General features: G+C 39.4%; 1 protein-coding gene across 2 annotated transcripts in view; it reads right to left on the reverse strand.

Annotated features, from left to right (window-relative positions):
• The window catches only part of LOC149279399 (kelch-like protein 2), a 42,616-nt gene that overhangs the window by 1,260 nt on the left and 18,436 nt on the right, over positions 1–22,920 (reverse strand). Inside the window, exons 4-12 of one of the 2 annotated variants that reach the window (XM_089501235.1) lie at positions 18,796–18,958; positions 14,748–14,857; positions 13,516–13,632; positions 11,639–11,788; positions 10,114–10,231; positions 7,967–8,164; positions 7,249–7,350; positions 6,444–6,572; positions 5,504–5,644 (exon numbers count right to left, since the gene is read on the reverse strand). In XM_089501235.1, the coding sequence (XP_089357361.1) occupies positions 5,504–5,644; positions 6,444–6,572; positions 7,249–7,350; positions 7,967–8,164; positions 10,114–10,231; positions 11,639–11,788; positions 13,516–13,632; positions 14,748–14,857; positions 18,796–18,958 (1,228 nt within the window). Of the gene's footprint in view, positions 1–5,503; positions 5,645–6,443; positions 6,573–7,248; positions 7,351–7,966; positions 8,165–10,113; positions 10,232–11,638; positions 11,789–13,515; positions 13,633–14,747; positions 14,858–18,795; positions 18,989–22,920 lie in introns of both variants that reach the window. The other variant, XM_089501233.1, reaches the window with a different exon arrangement.

Consider the following 22,920-nt stretch of genomic DNA (forward strand, 5'->3'; position numbering starts at 1 on the left):
ACTATTTTTAAATTGTATCATGTCAAGTGGCTTTGGGGCTTATTCACTAAAGGGATAGTTTGCAGGAAGGTTGTGGTTTCAGCTCACTATAGATTATGAAGGTCCGACCTCAGTAGACATCTGCTGCCTTGGCTGGCTCAGTATAACTTATAGTTAGATGGGTGAGATTTCTTATACAGAGTCAGCTCAGCCCTTATTTTTTGGAGAAACCATAAAGTGTCAATTTCACTATTCGCTATGAAGGACCAAGGTGCCAAAATCACAACTCTCCTGACAACTCAAAGAAATAACCATAAGTTAGGAAACGCGTCAAATTGGAGAACACATTTTCTTTGCTATTGATCACTACTCACAGCAGCACATTCAAGTGAATATACTATAATAATATAAAATATTAGTTTTAAAACCCATGGAGTGTGCGGCTAGGGATCTTCATGGTTCTTGTTCTTCAGTACCAGTGAACAAGGAGTGGGATAGGAATGTAGCATTTATCTTATCTGACAGACCTTCACAAATGAGTGAAGGCTGAACGTTCAAGGTTTGAGTGCATTATGACTGTTACAGATCAGCAAACAGGTAGTTGCATATATACTGTATGTAAATAATATACTAATATGAAGCTAACCCATGACATGGTTTAGTAATAAAAGTTAGTTTTCTGCACCAAGTGTCACTACAGCTCAGGGCTGCATGTGGCTTTATTTTAAATACATACACAAGAGCTTGGTGTCTAGGTGCTCCTCCATTATATTGTGCAATAGTACTGCTCGTGTCTGGAGGCTGAGGATGCAGATTTTATTTTTGAATATTACCGTATTTGCTCGATTATAAGACGACCCCCCAAAATCTAAATATTAATTTAGGAAAAAAAAACAAAACGCCTGAATATAAGACTACCCTATAAGAAAAAAAGTTTTACCAGTAAATATTAATTCATGTAAAAAAACTTTCATATTTAATAAAAGCTATGATTGAGAAAAATATATATATTTTTTTTTTATTTCCTTTTATTTGCCAACCTGCCCCCCAGTTATGCACATCTGCCCCCAGAAATGCCTTATACCCCCTATTTGCCAGTCTGCCCCATGATGTGCCTTTTAACCCTCTATATGCCACTCTGCCTCCAGAAATGTCTTATACCCTCCTATATGCCACTCTGCCCCATGATATGCCTTTTAACCCCCTATATGCCAGAGTGGCATATAGGGGGTTAAAAGGCATATCATGGGGCAGAGTGGCATATAGGGGGTTAAAAGGCATTTCTGGAGGTATATATATATATATATATATATATATATATATATATATATATATATATATATATATAACTGCTAACAGCAATCACACTCCTATCAAGCCAAGGCAGCCAGTACATGCTGGAACCTGCGGATGATAGGAGTGTGAGTACAGCCTCCCTATGCAATGCTACCACCACCCCCCCCTTACACATCCATGCTATCACACACACACTCATTCATAAACATTTAAATACTCATTCATTCCATTAATCACACAAACTTCACATATTAATCACAAAAACCCTCCCCCACCCCCTTACCTAAACTGCAGATCTCTCACTCTAAGACTTCTGCAGGGGCCCGGCTGTGCGAGCAACTTCTCTGGCCCCGCCCCCAGAGGAAGGAGGAGGAGGCAGAGTTATGTGACACTCTTCTAGCTTCCTGTTCTCCTGCCACTGGTAGAAGAGAAGCTGCTCGCGACCAAAGTACCGGTAAGCAGCCTGGCCCCAGCGGAGGTCTGATTAGAAGACGACCTCGATTATAAGACGAGGGGTATTTTTCAGAGCATTTGCTCGTCTTATAATCGAGCAAGTATTTATTGTGATGCGGAAGCGCCTAGAAGTAATAGCTCAGCCCCAAAACCGATAGACCACTCAATCACAGAGCGTGGCTCCCATGTGCTGAAGCGTGGACCATGTAGAAAATAGCCAGTCTTCTGTAGCATCACTCAATACAGAGTTCCAAACTGCGTCTGGAAACATCAGCAAAAACACTGTCCATTGAAGCTTCAAGAAATGGGTTTCCATGGCTGAGCAGCTGGACACTACCTGGAAGTCTGATGGATGAATCTGGGTTGGGCAGATGCCAGAAGAAAGCTACACATAGGAATGCACAGTGCTTATTTTAAAGTTTGGTAGAGGAAGCATACTGGTCTGGACTTTTAAAAAAAGGCACTTAGAAGCATGACAAAGGTCAATGTTACTCTTCACGCCTTTACTATTGTTCTTCCTCATTATTAACCAAGGCAATGTAATTACCTATTTGTTTAGATTTTCTAGCTTTGTTTTTTTTTAAATCTAAATAAATAATAATTAAAAAAGGTATCTTGAAGCTTTGCTGGCTCTAGACAAAATCACATTGTAGATGCTAGCTGCATCTGTTTCAGACATGGAAGGCTCAGCATACCTGTGTTAACCGTACTCTAGCTGGTTAACAGTACAGTGGTGTGAAAAAGTATTTGCCCCTTCCAGATTACTTCTATTCTTGCTTATTTGTCACATTTAAATGTTTAAGATCACCCAACTAATATTAACAAAGCTTTTAAATAATTATATATTGAAGGTGAAGAGTCAATTAGGGCTGCAACTAACGATTATTTTAATAATCGATTAGTTGGCCGATTATTTTTTTGATTAATCGGATAAAAAAATTTTTTTTTTTTTTAATTTAAAATAATGTAATAAAAAACGTACAATTTACACTTTCATCTCTTTATTGCAATGGCCTCTCTCTATTCACCTTCTTATTTTACCGACATAATATTATAATAAAAGCTACAAGAACCCAAACACAGTGTTTCTCAAACTAGGTTTTAATACAAAGTTATTAGTAAATATTAATTCATATGTTAACTATTTTTCATATTTAATAAAAACTGAGAAAAAAGCCTTGTTTATATTTTCTTTTATTTACCAAACTGCCCCCAGTTATGCACATCTGACCCCCAGCTTGCCACTCTTCCCCCATATATGCCTTATACCTCATATGCCAGAGATTCCACTGTGCCCCCTGATATACCACTGTCCCCCCTGGTGTATAGGAGGGGGGAGAGAGACGAAATTGAAAAGACTAGAAGAATTCTAGTGTATAAGGAGAGGAGTTTTTCAGAGCATTTGCTCTGAAAAAAACCTCTTTTTATAATCGATAAAAATCGATTCGACTAATCGATAATGAAAATCGTTGACGATTTTCATTATCGATTAGTTGTTTCAGCCCTAGAGTCAATCAAAATCTATGTCACCAATGGGGAAAAAGTAATTGCCCCCTAATCCTAAAAACAGGTTTTGCCACCCTTGGCAGCAACTGCAATCAAAGGTTTGGGATAACTGGCAATGAGCCTTTTACATTGGTGTAGAGGGATTTTGGCTTTTCTTATCGGAATTGTTTTAATTTCGCTGCATTGGAGTACAAGTAGCGTTTTTTTCAAATCTTGTAATCCTGTCCCCATGCTTTATTTGGGACATCTTTGAAGTCGGCCAATCCAGATCAATTTAGCCCCATGAAACCATATACTGAAACCTAGATGAGCAAGATCTACTGCAGCACCTTGATCCATCCTTTTAGCCACCCAATCAAAAAAATAATAAGATTAGTTTGGCATGAACTTATGAAATCCATGTGATTTTAGATGTTCAACAATCCTATCCTTTAACATCTCCATTAATTCCATTAATTTCCCCGCGACTGATGTAAGACTCGCTAACAATGATTGGTTAACTAAATTAGTAAACCGTTTTAGCTAGTACACACCCATCATCCTTGTCGACTCATGTGTCATTACTTTAAATAGCTAAAGTAGAACTTCTTTCTCTATAAACTCATATGTATCAAATGACAATTTTCCCCCCCAAGGTCTCCTTCCTTTATTTTCGTCTGTAAAAACAAAAATATACATTAAGGCTTTTTCCTCTTATACATACCTTCCTTATTTTATTTTTTCTGACTAATCATTTTTACTTTCCTTTTCTTGATTATGTATTTAAAAAAAAAAAAAAAAAAAGCTCTAGTCTAGCTTTAAATTTATTAAAATCTCATAGTTTGGCCTAATTCCTCCTCAATAAGCTTGGAAAAGCAGGTCCCTCATTTTCATTCTTTGAAGTAAGGAAAAAGAAAACTTCGTGGACAAACGAGCAGCAACAACAAGCTATTTATTCTGTCATAACAGGAAAATGGGAAATACAGGGCCCATACATTACCAGTGCGTATACATTGCATATGATATACAGTTTAAATATTATATTCCAGATTGAAGCAAAAGATCTGAACTTTGTCTTATTTAATGGCTTAAGTCTATGTTTATTTATCTTTTCACTTTGCTTTATCTACATCTACAACAGGATTACTTTAGTGTTGCGAATATGAATACGTTTTATGATTGGCCTATAGCAATTATTTTTTACAGGTATTTTCAGTATGGGTTCAATGTGAAAGTACAAAGACTAAAAATAAACCAATTATAGTTGGGTAAATGCTGCAACACAAGAGTCCAAAAAAGGGACAAGATCAATATAATTACAGCGTTATAGTCTAAACAAATTCCCAAATCATTTTATCAGGGAATAGAGATATGACAATGAAGAGATGGGGACTCGCCACTTCCCAAGTATCTTCTTTCTGGTGGCAGTGCTGCCACACCATCAGAATGTAAAGAATCCGTATCAAACACTTCAATCCCCAATGTCTGCTCACAAAACTTGTATATTCACAAAGAACTTGGGGGTGAGTAAAACTGGACAGTAAGGGGTGGGCTAGCGTTGTATCACTTCAGGGTGGATGCATTGATAAAGGGGCTGGAGCCCTGAAAAGTTTGCTGATACTTTGTCATATGCAGTAATAAGAGGTTTTGAGAATATATTGAGACGATTGGACTGTGTGATACAGATTGCTTACATTCTGATGGGGGGAGGGGGACAAATATATATATATATAAAAAAAAAAACATTCTAGCCCCTATTATGTTACTTAAAAATGCTTATTTATTTATGGAGTCTAAAGATTTTTGGCAATAAAATGGTTTTTGAGTGGCGCAGTTTCTTCCATCTAAGGTTACTTGTCTTACTAGTTACAAGTTTGTTGTTGCTGAATTCATCATGCACTCATTAGCAGGATGGTAAGTTATCTTTTTCCAATGGTCACTGAAGAAAGTATCCTGTGACATTTAAAAAAAAATTCTACTCACTATATATGCATAAATGGTATGTGAAAGTACGTAGAACACCTACACATTTTTGAGGCTATGTTTTTATGATACAAAGCATAGATGTGTGCGAAATACAATTTTGTTTTCTTATTGTTTTTTTCTTCTTTGGAATGCCCATTATTAAGTTAATATTTTTTATTTGTTAAATAATTATGTACATCCTTTGGTAACAATTATGGGATATCTGCACAAGAAAGCAGCACATCCTCTTTATCTGTAGGTTTCTAAATGATGGTGCATCATTTTATTAAGCAGATCCCGCAGTAAAGCACACAGCAGCCCATACCTGCATTCCTCCTGCACATGTTCATGTCAGCCACTTGTTTCCATGCATTTGTAGATGGATCATAAACCTCAACACTTTTTCTCACTAAAGGACCGTCGTGGCCTCCAACTGCGTATAATGACCCATTCAAGACTCCTACACCTACAAACAAATCAGAAAGTATTTAAGTCCCAGCAGCACATCCAGGCGATATTTTCAGATGGAAAAATAAACTGGCCTATACACAAGAAAACCCACACAATTCCTGTTAAACTAAACCAGTGTATGTTTTAACCTAAACATTACAGGTATTCTTGAGGTGACAGCATTCAGCTAACACACGATCATCGTAACATCCACTTTGCTTGCATCACTTACTTGGTACTTGTCTACTCCACAGTTAGTGTCCAATTTTTTTATTTACTAGATCCTATACTTTTGTTTGCTTCCATTAGATACTTTAGGACCGGTCCACTAGGCCTGCCCTCCAAGAGCCGTAGGATCTCATTCTGCCGCCTGTTTATCTTAATTGGCTCAGGCGTCATTACCTCGAGTAACACACTGATTTTAACAATAAATGCACATGAGGGACACTTATATCTGTTTTTTTCACATTAAAAATGCGCATTTAAGTCTTCCCTCACAGTTGATAAGGTGTACAAGGGTGTCTTTACAGGCTTCTAATGGACGTGAGAAGCACTTTATGCATATGTGCAGGTGTACATCATTGTTGTAATTGCGCTTAGTCTTAATTTGTATATCATACACATTTTGTGACAGCACACAGCGATCCCAGGATTCCACAGATGATCACAACAGACATGTGGGTCGAAATGGAAAACTAAACATAACCCTGCAGTCATATCACACCATGAATGTACACAAGTAAAGACCTAGTGATTCTTACATATACACATAAAAAAAAACAATCACCCATGCACAGAAAGAACATGTAATATACCTGCTCCACTCCGTCGAGTGCCCATTTCTGAAATGTAAGTCCATTCATTTGTACTTGGGTTATAACATTCAACTGTGCTAAGACACTGGCGTGATGCTCCATCGTAACCACCAACTGCATATAGCATGCCTGAAATATAGCAGTTAACACATACATGATTAAATCAAGGACGCCAATATGAAGGAACAGAATGTTCATCTGAACAACAGCAGCTGTTATGGATTATATGCAATGCTACAGTTTCTATAATTGTATAAAATAACCATTTTGTATAAATGTTAACTACAATATATGCTGGATTCGCACCCTTGTAAAATTCTGTACAACTAGTGGAACATTAGAAAAAACAAACAGGGTAACATGGGTTTAAATAACGCAGAACGGATACACAAGTGATTGCAGCGGGTATATTCCGGGCAGTGCGTATATTCCGGGTAGTCGACAACTGTCAAGTTATTTGTGAACTGCAGCTGTAACTATGGCAGCTACTCCATTGCATGCTTGTAAATTACTTTCCACTGTGAATGTGCCAGCGTAACTCTATTAACTTCCAGGTACAAAAGTACGCCATCAGATGGCAGAAAAGCACACGTACGTATCATCTAGGACTTATTCCTAATGAATAAACCTGCAGTACCTCTTCACAATGGATCCCCAGTATCTTACACAGCATGATTATGTTGCCGAATTAAGAATGTGCTCAATGATGTATGCGTTTCAGAGATGGTTTAACAATTCCAGATCATTAAAACTTTTTTGGTGTCTTCCAGAAATATAGTAAATAAATGGACACCAAAGTACGTACCTCCAACGACTCCTACACCAACACTGCTCCTCCTGGTGTTCATTGGCGCCACATGAAACCACTCATTAGCTTTAATATTATATACTTCCACGGTCGCTAGACCTGACAAGGGATAAAACGATGCAACATTAGGGCTATTTCTAAAAAATCTGCTAGCTACATTGCAAGTTTATGGGTGGGTATATAATATAAAATATCAAGGGATCAGCACAGTTTGGGTAGGATCTCATAAAGGGCTCTGCGCTCTACATTTCTATCTTAACTGTTTGATGAACACCAACCTGGTAAACGTATACACTCATATCGTTTATTTTACTTTATATTGCATTCATTTAATGTCCCAATATATTGAACGGAAGTTTATTACTGTACCAGAAACTAATCTTTAGATTGTAGATTGCACTGGACCTTCTTTTTAATTTCCTAAGGGCCCAGGCTCACTGCAATAACTGTATACGCAAAGAGATACTTTTTGTTACCTGCGGATGGAATAGATCCTAACTAGCTTAGGAGTTTTTTTCAAACTCTTACCCAACAGGTTGGTGCAATAGAGATAAAGTGCATAAATATTCAGAGTTAATTAACAGGCCCAAGTGCAGAGGTGACCGAGTTGGTTTTATACAGTTGTTGGTCAAGAACCAATACCTGTACCGAGTTACAGGTAGAAGATTTGTTCAAAAATGTTCGCAATAATAAACTGTTTCAGATGATAAACTACCTGTGCTTCCATCAAATCCACCAACAGCATAGAGAAGGCCATTTAGAACCGCTGCCCCTAGGGTGCTTCTTCTGTCCTGCATGTTGGCCACACTAGTCCACTGGTCCTTTACTGGATCATATGAATCTACTGTGCGTACCCTGAGTGAACCATTAAATCCACCAACAGCAAAAACGTGACCGTTCATGTACACCACACCTGAAAGTACAATCCAAATTAGTTTCTACTGCTACACCAGTAGCGTACCTAGCGGGGGGCGGGGCGGTCCGCACCGGGTGCTGCTCATTAGGGGGGTGCCAATTTGCCGGCACCCCTCCAGAGACGGACAGTAATGTCCGTCGCTGGAGGAGCAGGCTCGCAAGGGAGCGGTATCGGAGGTCTTTAACAGACCTCCGGCTCCCTTGAGTCATTTTTAGCCGGTTCAAGGATCTCCCTTGAACCCTGCTTAAAATCACTCAAGGGAGCCGGAGGTCTGTTAAAGACCTCCTATACTGCTCCCTTGCGATCCGCGCGGCAACAGCTGCTGTGCGCCGGGGTTTGTTGTCAGATCCCAGCGCACAACACTGAAGCCACGTCCACTGCCGTCCGTGCCCTCTGACCCGGAAGAAGACAGAAGAACTGAAGAAGAGGAGGAAAAGGAGCTGTAAGGAGAAAAGAGGAAAGGTAGGAAAGCATTCAGTGACAGTGAGAGTGGATTGGTATGTGTGGATCGGTAAGTGTGTGAGAGTGATGGGTGTTATGCTGTACCATTTCCAATGTATTTTTCATTATATAATTATGCTCTAAAGTACATCATAACTCCCATCACTCTATACTGTTCCATACAGTGGCAGAGCTGGGAGACAGAGGCCTTGCACCCCCACCGCAGGACTCCTGAAAGGTAAGTGAACTTCAAAGGGGGAGAGGGTAGATAGTTAGGAGGGGGTAGATAGGGAGAAGGGAGTGAGACGGGGGGATAGGGGGTAGATAGGGAGAAGGGAGTGAGAAGGGGTAGATAGGGCAATCATACTCCTATCATGCCAAGTCTGCGAGTACATCCTGGAATCTGGGAATGCCTGGGCATGATAGGAATGTGATTGCTGTTAATCATATATATATATTTATATATATATAAATATTGTTATTTAATTGTTTCGTCCTAATTGGTGTGTTACTTTAAATAAAAGTGTTAGATTGTTTTTTATGGTGTGTGGGGGGGTCATATTCGGTTTCGGCCAGGTAAATGCTGCATTTTCAGTTTCAGTCCAGAATTCGTTTCGGTGCATCCCTACTACTAATGAAGTGGTAGGCCTACACCACATCAATGTTTGGCTTAGTATATAGTGATAGGAGTTATGCTGCACTATTGTCAATGTCTGGCTCAATGTATAGTGATAGGGATTACACTGTACCACCGTCAATGTGTGCCTCAGTATATAGTGATAGGTGTTATGCTGTACCACCGTCAATGTCTGCCTCAGTATATAATGATAACAGTAATGCTTTACCACCTTCAGTGTCTGCGCGGGTATATATAACGGTAGAAGCTATGCAGTTTTAAAGTGTGTGTGTGTGTGGGGGGGGGGGGGCACATACAGGATCCGCCCCAGGTGCCAATTACTCTAGGTACGCCCCTGTGCTACACCCATTGTATCATTCAGCAAAAACACAAATACCGCTTTAGCTCAGTGTCACAGTGCTGGGGCTTTTTAGCAGTATGAGAACTAGTCATAATAAAGTGATTGCAGGCTGGCAGTACCCCCCCCCCAGGTTACATGGATATATACAATGGGTTTTCCATATCCATATAGAGCCAAAGGATAACAAAGTGCTCATAGATGCCTGCCTTCACTCTCATCGCACAACCAGCCTGGTTATCATCCTATCCCTCTAATTACCCCATCAGCATTTCCGTTGCTGGCCCTACTTCACTTCCTTTGCATGCTCTATTCTCTTGTAGTAACATGTTCTTCTGAATATACCAAAGTGTATGTCTCCTCCTGTTCAAATGCCATTTGTTATTAGCTGCCATTTATGCGTGACGGTTACTCTGAAAAAAGTTCTGTGGTGAGGTCATTAAGACAGAAAATGAGGTTTTTTTTACCCTAGTACCAGAGGTCTTATCAGCAATAAAGCTGGACAGAGCTGTGGTATACATTCAAACATACCTGATCTACACCTTCTGGAAGGCAATTCAGCTACTTGATGCCACTGTTCTTCTTTAAAATCATAGCACTCCACGCTGCGGATAGCCTTAGGGGCTTGACCTCCAACTACCACCATTAACTACAGGGAAAGAATGTCACTTAATTAGAAACTATTTATTTCCTTAGTACAAAATACTTTCAAAGGTCTCAAGGAAAATAGTCCTAAATTATCATGCCCCAAATCTTTATTTATATGCACTCAACACAGAACATTAACTGATCTACCTGCACACAGGTAACATAGTCAAAACGCATGCCACAACGTACTGTTACATTATGCCTATAACTGGGAACCCCATTTTTAAAATATTTTAAACAAACTAGGACTTTGGTATAATGAGCAATTATGATGGTTTAAAAAAATTATATAACTCACTATAACCACAGATTAAGCAGAACATAACCCCTGGTGTGTAGATGAGCATTATCTGGAGCTACAATTGCACTTGATCCCTTTACCATAAGACAGGGCTCGACAAATCCCAGGCGCCAGGTCGCCATGGCGGCTGATAATTTTGTCCTGGCGCCTAGGTGTTTGTGAACCAAACCTATACTTGGGTTTAGGATCCAGATCCCCCGCGGCGTTGCAGGGGACTTGGATCCTCCTTTCCGGCAGCAGCGGGCGTCTGTGCGATGCAGACAACCCCGCTGCTGCCGGCGGCTCCACCCACCCTCCAATTTCTTATAGGCATCTTTGCCACTAAATAGCTTCCCATAGTCCCATGTTTAGTGACAAAGATGCCTATGGGAGACTGGGGGCAAAGGCAAACTCTGTCCCCAATTTCCTATAGGCATCTTTGTCACTAATGGGACTATGGGAAGCTATTTAGTGACAAAGATGCCTATGGGAAACTGGGGACAGAGTTAATTAATGGGATTAATTAATGGTAATTAAAAGTATGCACTGGTGCTTTTTAGTGTGGGCAAAGTGTAAGTGCAGGGCAAAGTGCTGGGGCAAAGTGAGGGCTAGGGTAAAGTGTGAGACTGTGAGTGCTGGGCAAAGTGTGAGTGCAGGGCAAAAAAAAGTCCTGGCTCCTAGATTTAAAAAAAAATTGTCCTGCCATAAGATGTAAATGTACATTTCACGCAATCTGCCATAGCTTGATATTTCTCATAAAACGCAACGCATGTTGAGTAGACAACGTTCCACAAACGTTAAACGGCCATAGCAGTTGCAAAATATCCAAAAACACTAGAGTTTAATTTCCATGATAACCAAATGTTATATTGGCTTTCTTATTATCCGAGACACATGTGCACATTTTAAAACTAGCCAAGTCATCATAAGGAAAGACATAAAATTTCTACACCTCTAGCCCCGCAAAAACATTAAACAAGACTAACCTAGCATATGAAATAAGACAGTGACAGGGCTTTTTGCTACACAGCAACCAGAATTAGCCTCCTGGAAACACTACATGCGTAACATAAACACAACCCATTTTCATTAAACAAGTGCCCACAGTATCTAAATACACATGCTTACTTTGGGAAGGCTGACGGGTGTTCTCTGCCGTGTGCGTGCGCTCTTTATCAGAGTCCGCTGGTCACCTGGAAGGAGGTGGTATTTCATGGCTTCAATGAGGTAATCCTTGCAGGCACTGCTGTTCTTCACCAGAGTCTCTTCTTCAACTCTCTACATAGCAAAGATCACAAAAACACAGTGATCCCCCATCACACTCAGCCTTAAACCTTTAGCTCTAGATAAGGGATAGGGCAAATGGTATATACTGAAAACAAAATAGCCAGTGTCGCAAATAAAAAAGGCCTTATATGGGAAGTGAACGGTGAAGTTCTAGACAACCTCAAGAGACCCACAAAACATTTCTATGTTTTTGTAAGATATGATCATAGCGGGATTAAAGAGCTTTACTGGGAATGGTTTGAAGGATCTCAAAGCTGCACTGACCACATTTTGCAATACAATATAGATTTTTTTTATTTTATTTAGAAAACATCTATAGCAGAGGCAAAAATCCCATTAAGAAAGCTAAAAATGTCAAAGGTCTATTAAACAAAAAAGCTTTAATACTCAGCGATAATTAAGAGCGGTGTTTAAAACTGTCAGATATTTTAGGCCGGCAAATACGTATATTATATAACACACAAAAACAAAAAGTCAGAGCCGTCTTGATTTCTTTATACAACATAGAAGGGTTTGTTTTCTCCCTGAGTAAGTGCTGTATTTTAAAAGCAGTCATTTTTGCTTTTTCTATTATATTAATTTTGAGTAAGACTAATACGGTATAGTATACATAGATTTTTTTTACATATTCTATACACCATATAAACCATTGTCTATGTCTTACATGTGCTATGGGGTACATTTGTATCTTACATTTATTTCATCAGGCTTGCCACACTGCCTCCCACATATACCACTCTGCCCTCCCCACACATGCCTTATATACCGCCTGATATGCCACTGTGCCCCGATATGCCTTATACCCCCAGATGTCACTCCGTCCTCCCCAGATACACCATAGTGCCCTCATAGATTCACAGACTCGTTCACAGCACATAGACACAATACTTTTATAAATAAATACAGGGTTAATCTTTACTGCCTCGAGGATTTAGATTCCCTTTAGTTTGCCCCCCTTTACCTCTAACTGCACCTTAAGTTAACCTTATTAAATTAATTAAATTAACCCTCATTCCTCAGCATTAAATTAACCCTAATGACCCCATCAACCATAACTGCCCCTAAATTAACCCTGAAGACCCCATTAACCATAACTGCCCCTAAATTAACCCTAAGGACCCCATTAACCATAACTGGCCCTAAATTAACCCCCACCACCCCTAACTTTCAGCAACCCAAATATTAATGCTATACTCACAGTTAGATGAATTGTGGACGCTATAGGAAATGGGTGGGGCCAATCGGCAGTGTGACTGCAGACAGGGATGGAGAAAGGGGCGGGGCCAATCGGCAGTGTGACTGCAGAGAGGGACTGGGAAACAAAGGGGCGGGGCCAAGCATCAGAGTGACTGCAGGGAGGGACTGTAAGTACTAACTGCTGTGAGTCACACCGAATGAAACGGATTATAAAACAAGGGGTATTTTTCAGAGCATTTGCTCTGAAAAAACCCTCATTTTATAATCGATAAAAATCAATTCAACTAATCGATAATGAATTTCGTTGGCAACTATTTTCATTGTCTATTATCGATTTTATCAATTAGTTGTTGCAGCCCTACTTTCTGTTAATAATTTGTGTAATGTGTTAGATCAGTCTGTTAATACTGAGAATAAACCTAAAAAGCTACTATTAAGTATATCTGTATGAGCTTCCATGTCAATATGCAGTTTTAAATCAGAAGAAAAAACAAGATCGTAAATAGTTTTTCTTTTCTTACCTGAACTAAATAGTCCCGGGAAAGTAAAGGAAGACGAACATGTTCCATCAGGTGAGCCATGTGCTCCTGGCGCACATCTGTGTCGTGGTTGACCCAAGCAATCACCGCTTCAAACACCTGCAAGAAAAAACAAGAACAGTTTAGCACATCTCTAAAGTTACTTACTTCATGTATTTCTAATAAACCTCTTTTAGTCCCTACAAACACATACATGTTGTGCTATGGTATTTTCATATAAAGCAACCCCCCATATTCTGTTGTACTTTGTTATTTGAACGCAAAAACAGATACTGCTACAGAGATGATAGACCCAAAGGATATGTGACTGTTTAGCAAACCAGCTTTAACAGATGTAGAGTCATCAACTTTCAGGACTTCTTCAGATTTAACCAATTTATGGAGCCATGGCTTCCAGGATAATCCCAGCAACAAAAAATAGCCAACAATCTCATAGGATGGCTTGTAAATGACCTTTCCAGAAGCCTGACAAGGACTTGCACATGTTTGTGTAATTATATATACACAATTCTGCAGCAGAGCCACCCACAAGACATCATGATTTATTATATACTGCAGTTGTGCCCACATGCAATGTAATATATTGTGTTTTGGGTGCCTGTAGCCTGCATTTCTAGAAATGGATTCTCTTGAAGAGTATTGCTCATCTTATGATCATATGATAAACATGAGCATAATGATTGTAAAACACTTATGTAAACAGAAATGCAGAGTCTGTTCTAGGGTCATTACAGTGTGCAATGTTAAAAAGGAGTACGCCATGCCAAGAAATCCCTATACAACAGAGCAGAGTCAGGTTCCTGCAGTAACATTTTAGGAACTATGGTAACTTGGATTTGTCCATGTCTGTACCAAACAAACAGGGCCAGACTGGGAATTAAAACAGATCCTACCACTTCAGCCATCTGCTCAAAACACGCAACTGCAGGCTGAGCTCTAACACTCTTTTAGAATGCTGCAACACAGAAGGACCCTGTTACGTTAGAACTGCTCCTCCTGTTAAGTTAGCGCTGCCGTTGAATTGGTTTTGGTTGTCTTTGTAATTAGTAGGGAAGGAAAAAGACTCAGACAAATCAACCTATTTTTGTCAAAGTTTCCATAATTTAAAATAGTCTTAATTTTAGAAGAAAAAAAAACATCAGGAAGGTACTCTGCATATATTAAGAGTTAGCTTGGCAAGATTGAAGAAGCAACGGAAACATGATTCTGGATACCTTTTCTTCCGATATAACAGTTAGTTTGTCGCTGGCGATTAAGCTGCAAACCTGCTCAATTCCAAGGTTAAGGAATTCTTCTCCAGGCACAATATCTGAAAAGTGTTGCTCTGCATAGGAAAAAATGTGTGTAAATAAAAGTTTACAGAATACAAAAAAAAAAAAAGTTTTATATTTTAATTTTTTTTTTTAGTCAATGTCGTCCATACACTAGATGGACAAGAGTAATGGGACAACTGACCATTACACCAACAGGAACTTTTACGACATTGCATTCTAAATACATAGACATTAATATGTAGCTGGTCTCCCCTTTGCAGTTATAACAGCTTCCCCTCTTTTGGGAAGGCTTTCCACAAGATTTTGGAGAGTTTCTATGGGATTTTTTGCCCATTCATCCAGTAGAGCATTTGTTAGGTCAGGCACTTATGTGGACGATAAGGCCGTGCTTACAAGCTCCATTCCATTTCACCCCAAAGGTGTTCAATGGAGTTGAGGTCAGGGCTCTGTGTGAATCAGTCATGTTCTTCCACACCAAACTCATCCAACCATGTCTTTATGGACCTTGCTTTGTACACTACTATTTGAACAAAGTATGGGGACACACCTCTTAATTATTAAAATCAGGGTTTGGGCTAGGCCCCTTACTTCAAGTGAAGGAAAGTTTTTAAATGTTTCAGCATACCAAGACATTTTGTTCCAACTTTGTGGGAACAATTTGGGGAAGGCCCTTTCCTATTCCAGCATGAATGTGCCTCAGTGCACAAAGCAAGGTCCATAGAGACATGGCCTAAACAGAACACTGAGTCTTGTGTAAAGCCTTTCCAGAAGAGTGGAATGTGTTATAGCTGCAATGTCATAAAAGTTCCTGTTGGTATAATGGTCAGATGTCCCAATACTTTTGTCCATATACTGTATCTGAAAGACCAAAAGCTAGGCATCAGCCATTTATTTTTAGAAAACCATGTCCTTCTAGGATCTGGGAATTTGACCAGTCCTGCTGGGGTAGCTGGTAACCTTCAACTCTTACTTTTTGCTGCTTCGGTAATTATATAGCGTATTGTCCCGATTATAGGCCAAAAACTTTTTCCCCTAATTAAAATCTTTACATTTGGCGTGCAATCTATAACCGTGGTTTAGATATTTAGGATGGCGTGGCGTTGTGCTTTAACATTCCCTGTGTGGTCTAGCAGAGCGTGATCCATCAGTAACGCTGATAAAATGAGTTCCGCCATGTTCTCTGCTCATTCTGTGCCAGACGTGTCCACCAGTTCCTGCTCCTGTCTTGTGTGCATCATGAGTTTAGGGCAGGGCTTAAAAAAGCTTTTTATCTCCATAAATTATAGCCTTTTGAACCCCCTTGTACTGTGTATTTTTTCTTTCAAAATTTAACTTTCTTTAAAATGGCACCAAATTATAAGGTATGGCCTATAACTGGGACAACATTTTTCCCAGAGCAGTTGCCTTGCATTTATGGCACAGCCATTTCCACTGCCATTATCTTTCCCATAAATATGATCAGTTTGAACGGTTATAGTTTATGGGTTTGATGCACAATGCTTATTTAAGCAAAAACATGTTAAAGCGGACTTATTTCAAAATGATGCAAGACGGCTGTCCTTGGCTTCCAGACAGACAGGGAAGCAATGGCTCCATAAGAAGGAATGTATTAGCGAGGATTAGTCCTTTAAGTGCATGTGTCGTTGAAACACGATGCGGTGTCACTTTGTAGAGGGCCACTTTTTACCTGTACACCATGTATAATTGTATATGAAAGATTTGAAAATATTGAATTCTCCCCAATTACAGCTAAGCAAGTAGGCGCATGCACCCACATCCTCTACACCCTGGCACAGACAGAACCCAAGAGTCAGTGCCATTGCATTATTGACAGAGTTGTGGTTTCAGAATTGATGGGCTGAATTTGTCCTATATAATGCATAGTTCATGGTTTTAGTTTAGGTAACATTCAAAAAATCTTTTCAATAGGTTTCATATAGGGCCAGTCATAATGTAAAGTGAAATGGGGGGGGGGGAAAAGAGAACAACTCTCCTTCCAATGTGTCAAACTTGTGTAGTCGTCCACACAAACACACACACACAAAAAAGGTAATGGTGTAAGCAAAACAAGGAAAATAAAGCCTTTAGCTATTAAAAACTAAAATAGATTTCTAGCAATTGCTAGCATCTGATAAGAAATCTGTAAACTAGAAGTAATCTTTAACAAGTGCTCTTAATACCACCTGCCATTACTGAAAAGCCTGCAGTGGGAAGTGGATGCCTCGAGGCAGTGAACCTTATTAATATAAACCAGCGATTAACCTGGAATGTACATCCATGGGACTGGATAGAAAATGAGGCAGCGGGCATTAAACACGGTGGAAATAAATGTAACGAACAACATTAACATTTAAAAGGGACGGTTTATTGTACCCGACATCTCCACAGAACAAAATTCCATATTAAAGTACTCTGAGCACTTTCTTTTATGAAGCATGCATATTAAACCACTTACCTGGCATAGAAGCTGCAGCTCTGCAGTACTACTTGTTCAGCATGGTCCAATAATTCTTGCCACTGATTGGCTGCTTGAAGCAGCCACTGGTAGGAAAGCATTCCCATTGAAATCAATGAGAGTGCTTTCCTCACATTGGGATTTGAATAGACTCCCCCTGCAGTGTTTGACAAGCCAGTGCTGGAGCTGACTGGTGGCAAGTATATGACGTGCGAGGAGACGTTTGCTCAGCCAAACACCTGTCCTGCAGAGAACATAACTGTGGGGTGGAGGAAGGATTCTGCAGAATAACCCCACGCATTTGCAAAAGAGATGCAATGGAAATTTAATAGAACCTCTCTGCTATTATATGCAATAAAGTACGATGTCTGAAGTGTCCCTCTCCTGCGGCACACACTGCATAAATTACACGTTCCCATTAAAAACATACTATGCAATATGGCCAAAATCGAGGGGGTTTCATTACATGTGAATATAGACCGGAAAAGAAGCGAGTATATTTTTTGGCTCTCATCTCTTGGTTTCATTACCAAGGAACCATGTTTAAGCATATTAAAAAAGAGCCAGAGCCTAAATATAATATAAATATATATAAAACCCTACAATTTTCAGTTGGAATCAATGATATTTGGTATACACAGTCCCTAGTGAATGATAATCTTTCTAGCGTTGACTGATCCTGTTAATTGTGTGCAAGGATTTACCTTCACAATTTCTGATGCATATAGTTTCTACTTAAAATAAAGGGGAAAAAAATATTTCTAAAATATTCTAGTAATAGTAAATTGTATAGGGAAAAGCCACAAAGAAAAATATGTATATGTTCGTAGTACTTCACACAGTTGACTCAAGATGGCACTATTTGTGTGGCTGCGACATAGTATTTGGAAGAACACCATACTTTATTTACACAAGTTAATCTTCGAACACATCTTCTGCCGTTTCTGTAAACTATGGGGTCTATTCACAAAAGGTCCAACAACCCCAGTGTGCAAATACAAAGCTCCGATGCCCCTGTATAACGTATAGATAAATAAGTGAGATCTCAGTCTTCTTACACGTGAATTATACATTATACAGGACCAGCTCAGCCCTTACTGCTGGAGAAACCTGGCAATGTTGGTCCTTTATAATGAATAGTGAAGTAGGGCAGTTGAAACCACAACTCTTGTCCACCCCACCTTTGCTGAACACACCTTATTATTGTAGATTAGGGTTATAGAGCCCTGAAATACTAATTTCCATCCCATAGAACAGAGAAACATAAGGGGAAGTATACAGAGAGATTTGGATCACACACTATGCTAATGTTCAGACGTACATGGCAAGATTTAAATTATAAGCTTGTGAATACCACATGAAACACGCAGAACTCATTTCAACGTGACTTAAAGTGACAAATAAAGGTTACATTAAAAGAAACCACAAACAGACTGGTGGTTATATATAAATATTGCCAAAATAACAATGACTTATGTTGGTGGAATAATATTAGTGCGATGTTACCAAATCAGTATACATGGCTATACTTGCCTGCAAATGTGTTCGCTTGGTTTAGTAGATCAGGACACGCATGCATGTCTGCAAAAGCCCGGATCCCTAAACAGTTGCTCGGGTGGAGCTGAGATTCCAAGAATTCACAGCAAGTCTTCTTCACATCTTGGAGCTGAAGGAGGCCAGCTGCTGGCAGAAGGACCTACAATGAACATGAAGAGCTTTGATGATACTGTTTTGGTTATACACAAATGACATACGTAACATTCAACTACAGTAAGTGTTTACAGAAAGTCTCGGTCCATATTATATGGATATTAGTATCACATACACATATAATATATAGGACACACACACAATTTACCTCTCTGGAGCTATAGATTTCAGCTATCATACAGGATAAATTTAGATTTCATAAACTATGCTCAGAATTCATACTTCTTCACCAAGCAAAACGTAATTTACAAAATGGTTTGAGAGTGTTAAGTGGATTATTGCGATTTTATTTAGCACCTGTCCTCTCTCACACTTCTCCCATTTACATTTGTAAGAGCTATAATTGCGGCAACCAAGATTTTTTCCAGTTTGACACCACTTTCATGACACCCGTATGTACGTATAGTATGCAGTGAGTCAGAAGGAACGTACAAGTTTCGGACCTAAGTTTAAAGAGAAACACCCAACGCATCAAAACTTTCACAGCAAACCAAACCAGATCCCCTACTATGTCTGCCAACCTCACAAATGGCTGCTATTTGCATGTTATACAACGTTAAAGGACATGCAGAGTGGAGATGATGAAATAGAAGATAAGACTTTAAAGCAGCAATAACCAAAAGGATTATATGGCTGTTCATCGCAATCTTAAGTCGTTTGTTTAGACAAACCCCTGTGCATGCTGGTATCATATAGTGATTCGGTGGCCAAAATAAATCTGACTTTACACAAAGCATCCAAAAAAAAATAAAAAAAATAATGAAATCACAAGGCGATTTAAAGCTATTTACAATAAAAATATATAGACTACCAATCATATAGGTACAATTATTAATCTAGTGACTGGCAAGCATTTTGTTTTCTAGGTGTCAGATTTGAGTTAGCCATAACCCCTCAATTACTATAAATTAACAGCTGTAATAATGTTACTAATCCTTCTGACATAAACAAATGCACCATTCTCTGCTATTGGTAATTTTATCAACTGTAGAATATGAATTCTATATCCAGGCTATAGCCAACCTCCGTTGCTACCCGTCATAACCTTCCAGTGCTCAGTCAAAGAAGCCCTGGTGGAAGTGCGGGGTAGCAGCAGAGGTTGTCTACGTGCAAAATATAGGGGGTTATAAGGCATATCTGGGGGGCAAGCCTGGGGTCACATGTGCATAACTGGGGGACAGGTTGGCAAATAAAAGGAAATAAAAAGAAATGCATAGTTTTTATTAAATAGGAAAAAAACTGTTTACATGTGAATATTTACTAGTAAAAAACTTATTTGTATATAATCTTATAGGGTAGTCTTCTATTCAGGAAACAGACAGGTCTGGAATGCTCCTTTAAAGACAGTGTACAACCTCAAAAATCCTGGCGCTGTACAGCTGACGTGGTGTTGACGGTATAAAAAAGTAATACTGAATACTTCTAGCATAAAGCATTCACATAAAAGCTATACTTAATAGCCAGGCATAAAACTTAATTTCAGCTGCTGGCATTGTTTACCCTGAGTCACTTTTCAACTGCAAATAAAAACCTTTGTGGGTGAATGACATTTCATAGGCTAAAAATACGCTCGGTACTTAAATGCTTACACATTCTGAAGTAGAAAAAAAAAACAGAAAAAAAAACAAAAACGTAGGATTTTGTTAAAAAAAAAAAAAAAATCATCATACTCCTGTGAGTATTATTATGAGAGCTTGACAACCCCTAGAAATATCGGTCAGCACAAATTGTAAATATTTCACAGAGACCTGAAATGAAAAAAAACTAAATATCCTCAATAGCGCTGTGCAACCCAAACACTGTTTTGAGTGTTTGGGTTGCACAGCGCTATTGAGGATATTTAGTTTTCTTTCATGGTCTGCTGTAGAAATATGGCATTCACATTTCAGATATGAACCATTTGCCCATCTAGTCTGCCCATTTGTTCCTGCCACAAAAAAACTAATGTCTTCAATGGACATTAATGCACTTTAATATCATGATAGCTGAGAAGTCCTTTTAAATTACCATGGTGTCCCCCCCCCCTTCTTTGTTTGCTAATGTATGACTGTGCTCTACAGAATCCCCCCATATACTTTAGCCCCTTTCCCCACCCCCAGCTATTTTCCATGCAGGAGAACACACATCACCCGACACTTAACATACTTCATCGCAGTATGCTTCAGAGCTGACTCAACACAGAGTGGAGGGGAGCGCTCATACTTTCTTGGCTATTCCTGTCACAGATTGGCTGCGTGAGGCAACCAATCAGTGGCGAGTATTGCCAGACCACAGAAGTACATACAAGTTTCATTTTGCGAGACAGACGCCTTGCATTTAGCAATAAACTAGGTTATAAGGTTTTTTGTTTTTTTTACCACTATATTTTTTTGATACATGATGCGTGATTTGCCCTAAACTAGCAGCCTATGAGCAGCTTATCCTGAAAAATACACAGGTTTTCCTTGGTAAATTGTATGCCGTTTCTAAGGTTGTAACTATGTAACTGTATGTCCCAACCTCCAGCACTCACAGGGTTAGGGTAGTTGACATTTTAGTTTTTAGTTTAACCCATGTTTTCCCCAATTATCAGGGGAGTCATTAGTAGGATAGATAACAGCTGTTGCCTTTTTGGGGTCCCCATGGGGACATCGTATCATTACATTTAAACTGCTACATACTGTACCCTAACAGCACACAAGAGCAGCTCATTTGTCACACATTTTCATCCTGAAGCACTTGCGTGAATTACACTTCACCCTAGGAGACCCCACCAACATCCTTGCTCTCTTATGAATACACTCAGAAGAATGGTAAGAGGGAGATTTTCCTCAGTCTTCCATTAAAAACTAAAGTTTACTCAGTAACTCTTAATAAACATTCTTCAAAAAATAATGAAATAAATGAGAAGCAGCCCATCAGTAGCAAAAAGCACTCCCATCGTGGTGAGTGGGAGCACTTTCTGTGCATGTGCGCTGTGGTCTAAATAAACCCCAACGGTGTTAACCAAGCCAGCTCTACAGTGGACTGGTGGTAAATACATCACATACAACGACTTGTGTTTGGAAAACTCATCTCAAGCACCACAAAAAGCTGGGGGTGGGAGAAGGGACAAATGTATAAGGTATTTTACAGAATACCTTGTGTTCACAGCAGGGACAAAACAGACATTTAAAGGGATGTCTCAGCTATCATATGTAGGGCTGCAACAACTAATCGATAATGAAAATCGTTGCCAACGAATTTCATTATCGATTAGTTGATTCGATTTTTATCGATTATAAAATCCGTTTCAGTGACTCACAGCAGCAGCTCCTACTTACCAGTCCCTCCCTGTAATCACCGTGACAACTGGCCCCGCCCCCTTCCTTCTCCAGAACCACATGGCTGTGACACTCATCTAACTGTAAGTATAAAATTAATATTTGGGCTACTGAAAGTGAGGTGAGGTGGGGGTTAATTTAAGGGCAGTTATGGTTATAGGGGTGTTTAGGGTTAATTTAGGGACAGTTATGGTTAATAGGGTGTTTAGGGTTAATTTAGGGGCCGCTATGGTTAATGGGGTGTTTAGGGTTAATGTAGGAGCAGCTGTGGTTAATGGGGTTAATTTGAGGCAGTTATGGTTAATAGGGTGTTTAGGGTTAATTTAGGGGCTGCTGTGGTTAATGGAGTGTTTAGGGTTAATTTAGGGGTAGTTATAGTTAATGGGGTGTTTAGGGTTAATTTAATGATGAGGACTGAGGGTTAATTTGATTAATTTAATAAGGTTAATTTAAGGTGCAGTTAGAGATAAAGGGGGGGCAAACTAAGGGGAATCTAAATCCTGGGGGGCAGTGAAGATTAAGCCAGTACTTATTTATAAAAGTATGGTGTCAGTGTGATGCGAACGGGTCTGTGACACTATGAGGGCACTATGAGATATCGGGGGGGTATAAGGCATATCTGGGGGTATAAGGCATATACATTATA

The sequence above is a fragment of the Sceloporus occidentalis genome, unplaced genomic scaffold (genome assembly GCF_023333645.1).
Source record: "Sceloporus occidentalis isolate IW3139 unplaced genomic scaffold, rSceOcc1.0.p SCAF_167, whole genome shotgun sequence".
Lineage (NCBI taxonomy): Eukaryota > Metazoa > Chordata > Lepidosauria > Squamata > Phrynosomatidae > Sceloporus > Sceloporus occidentalis.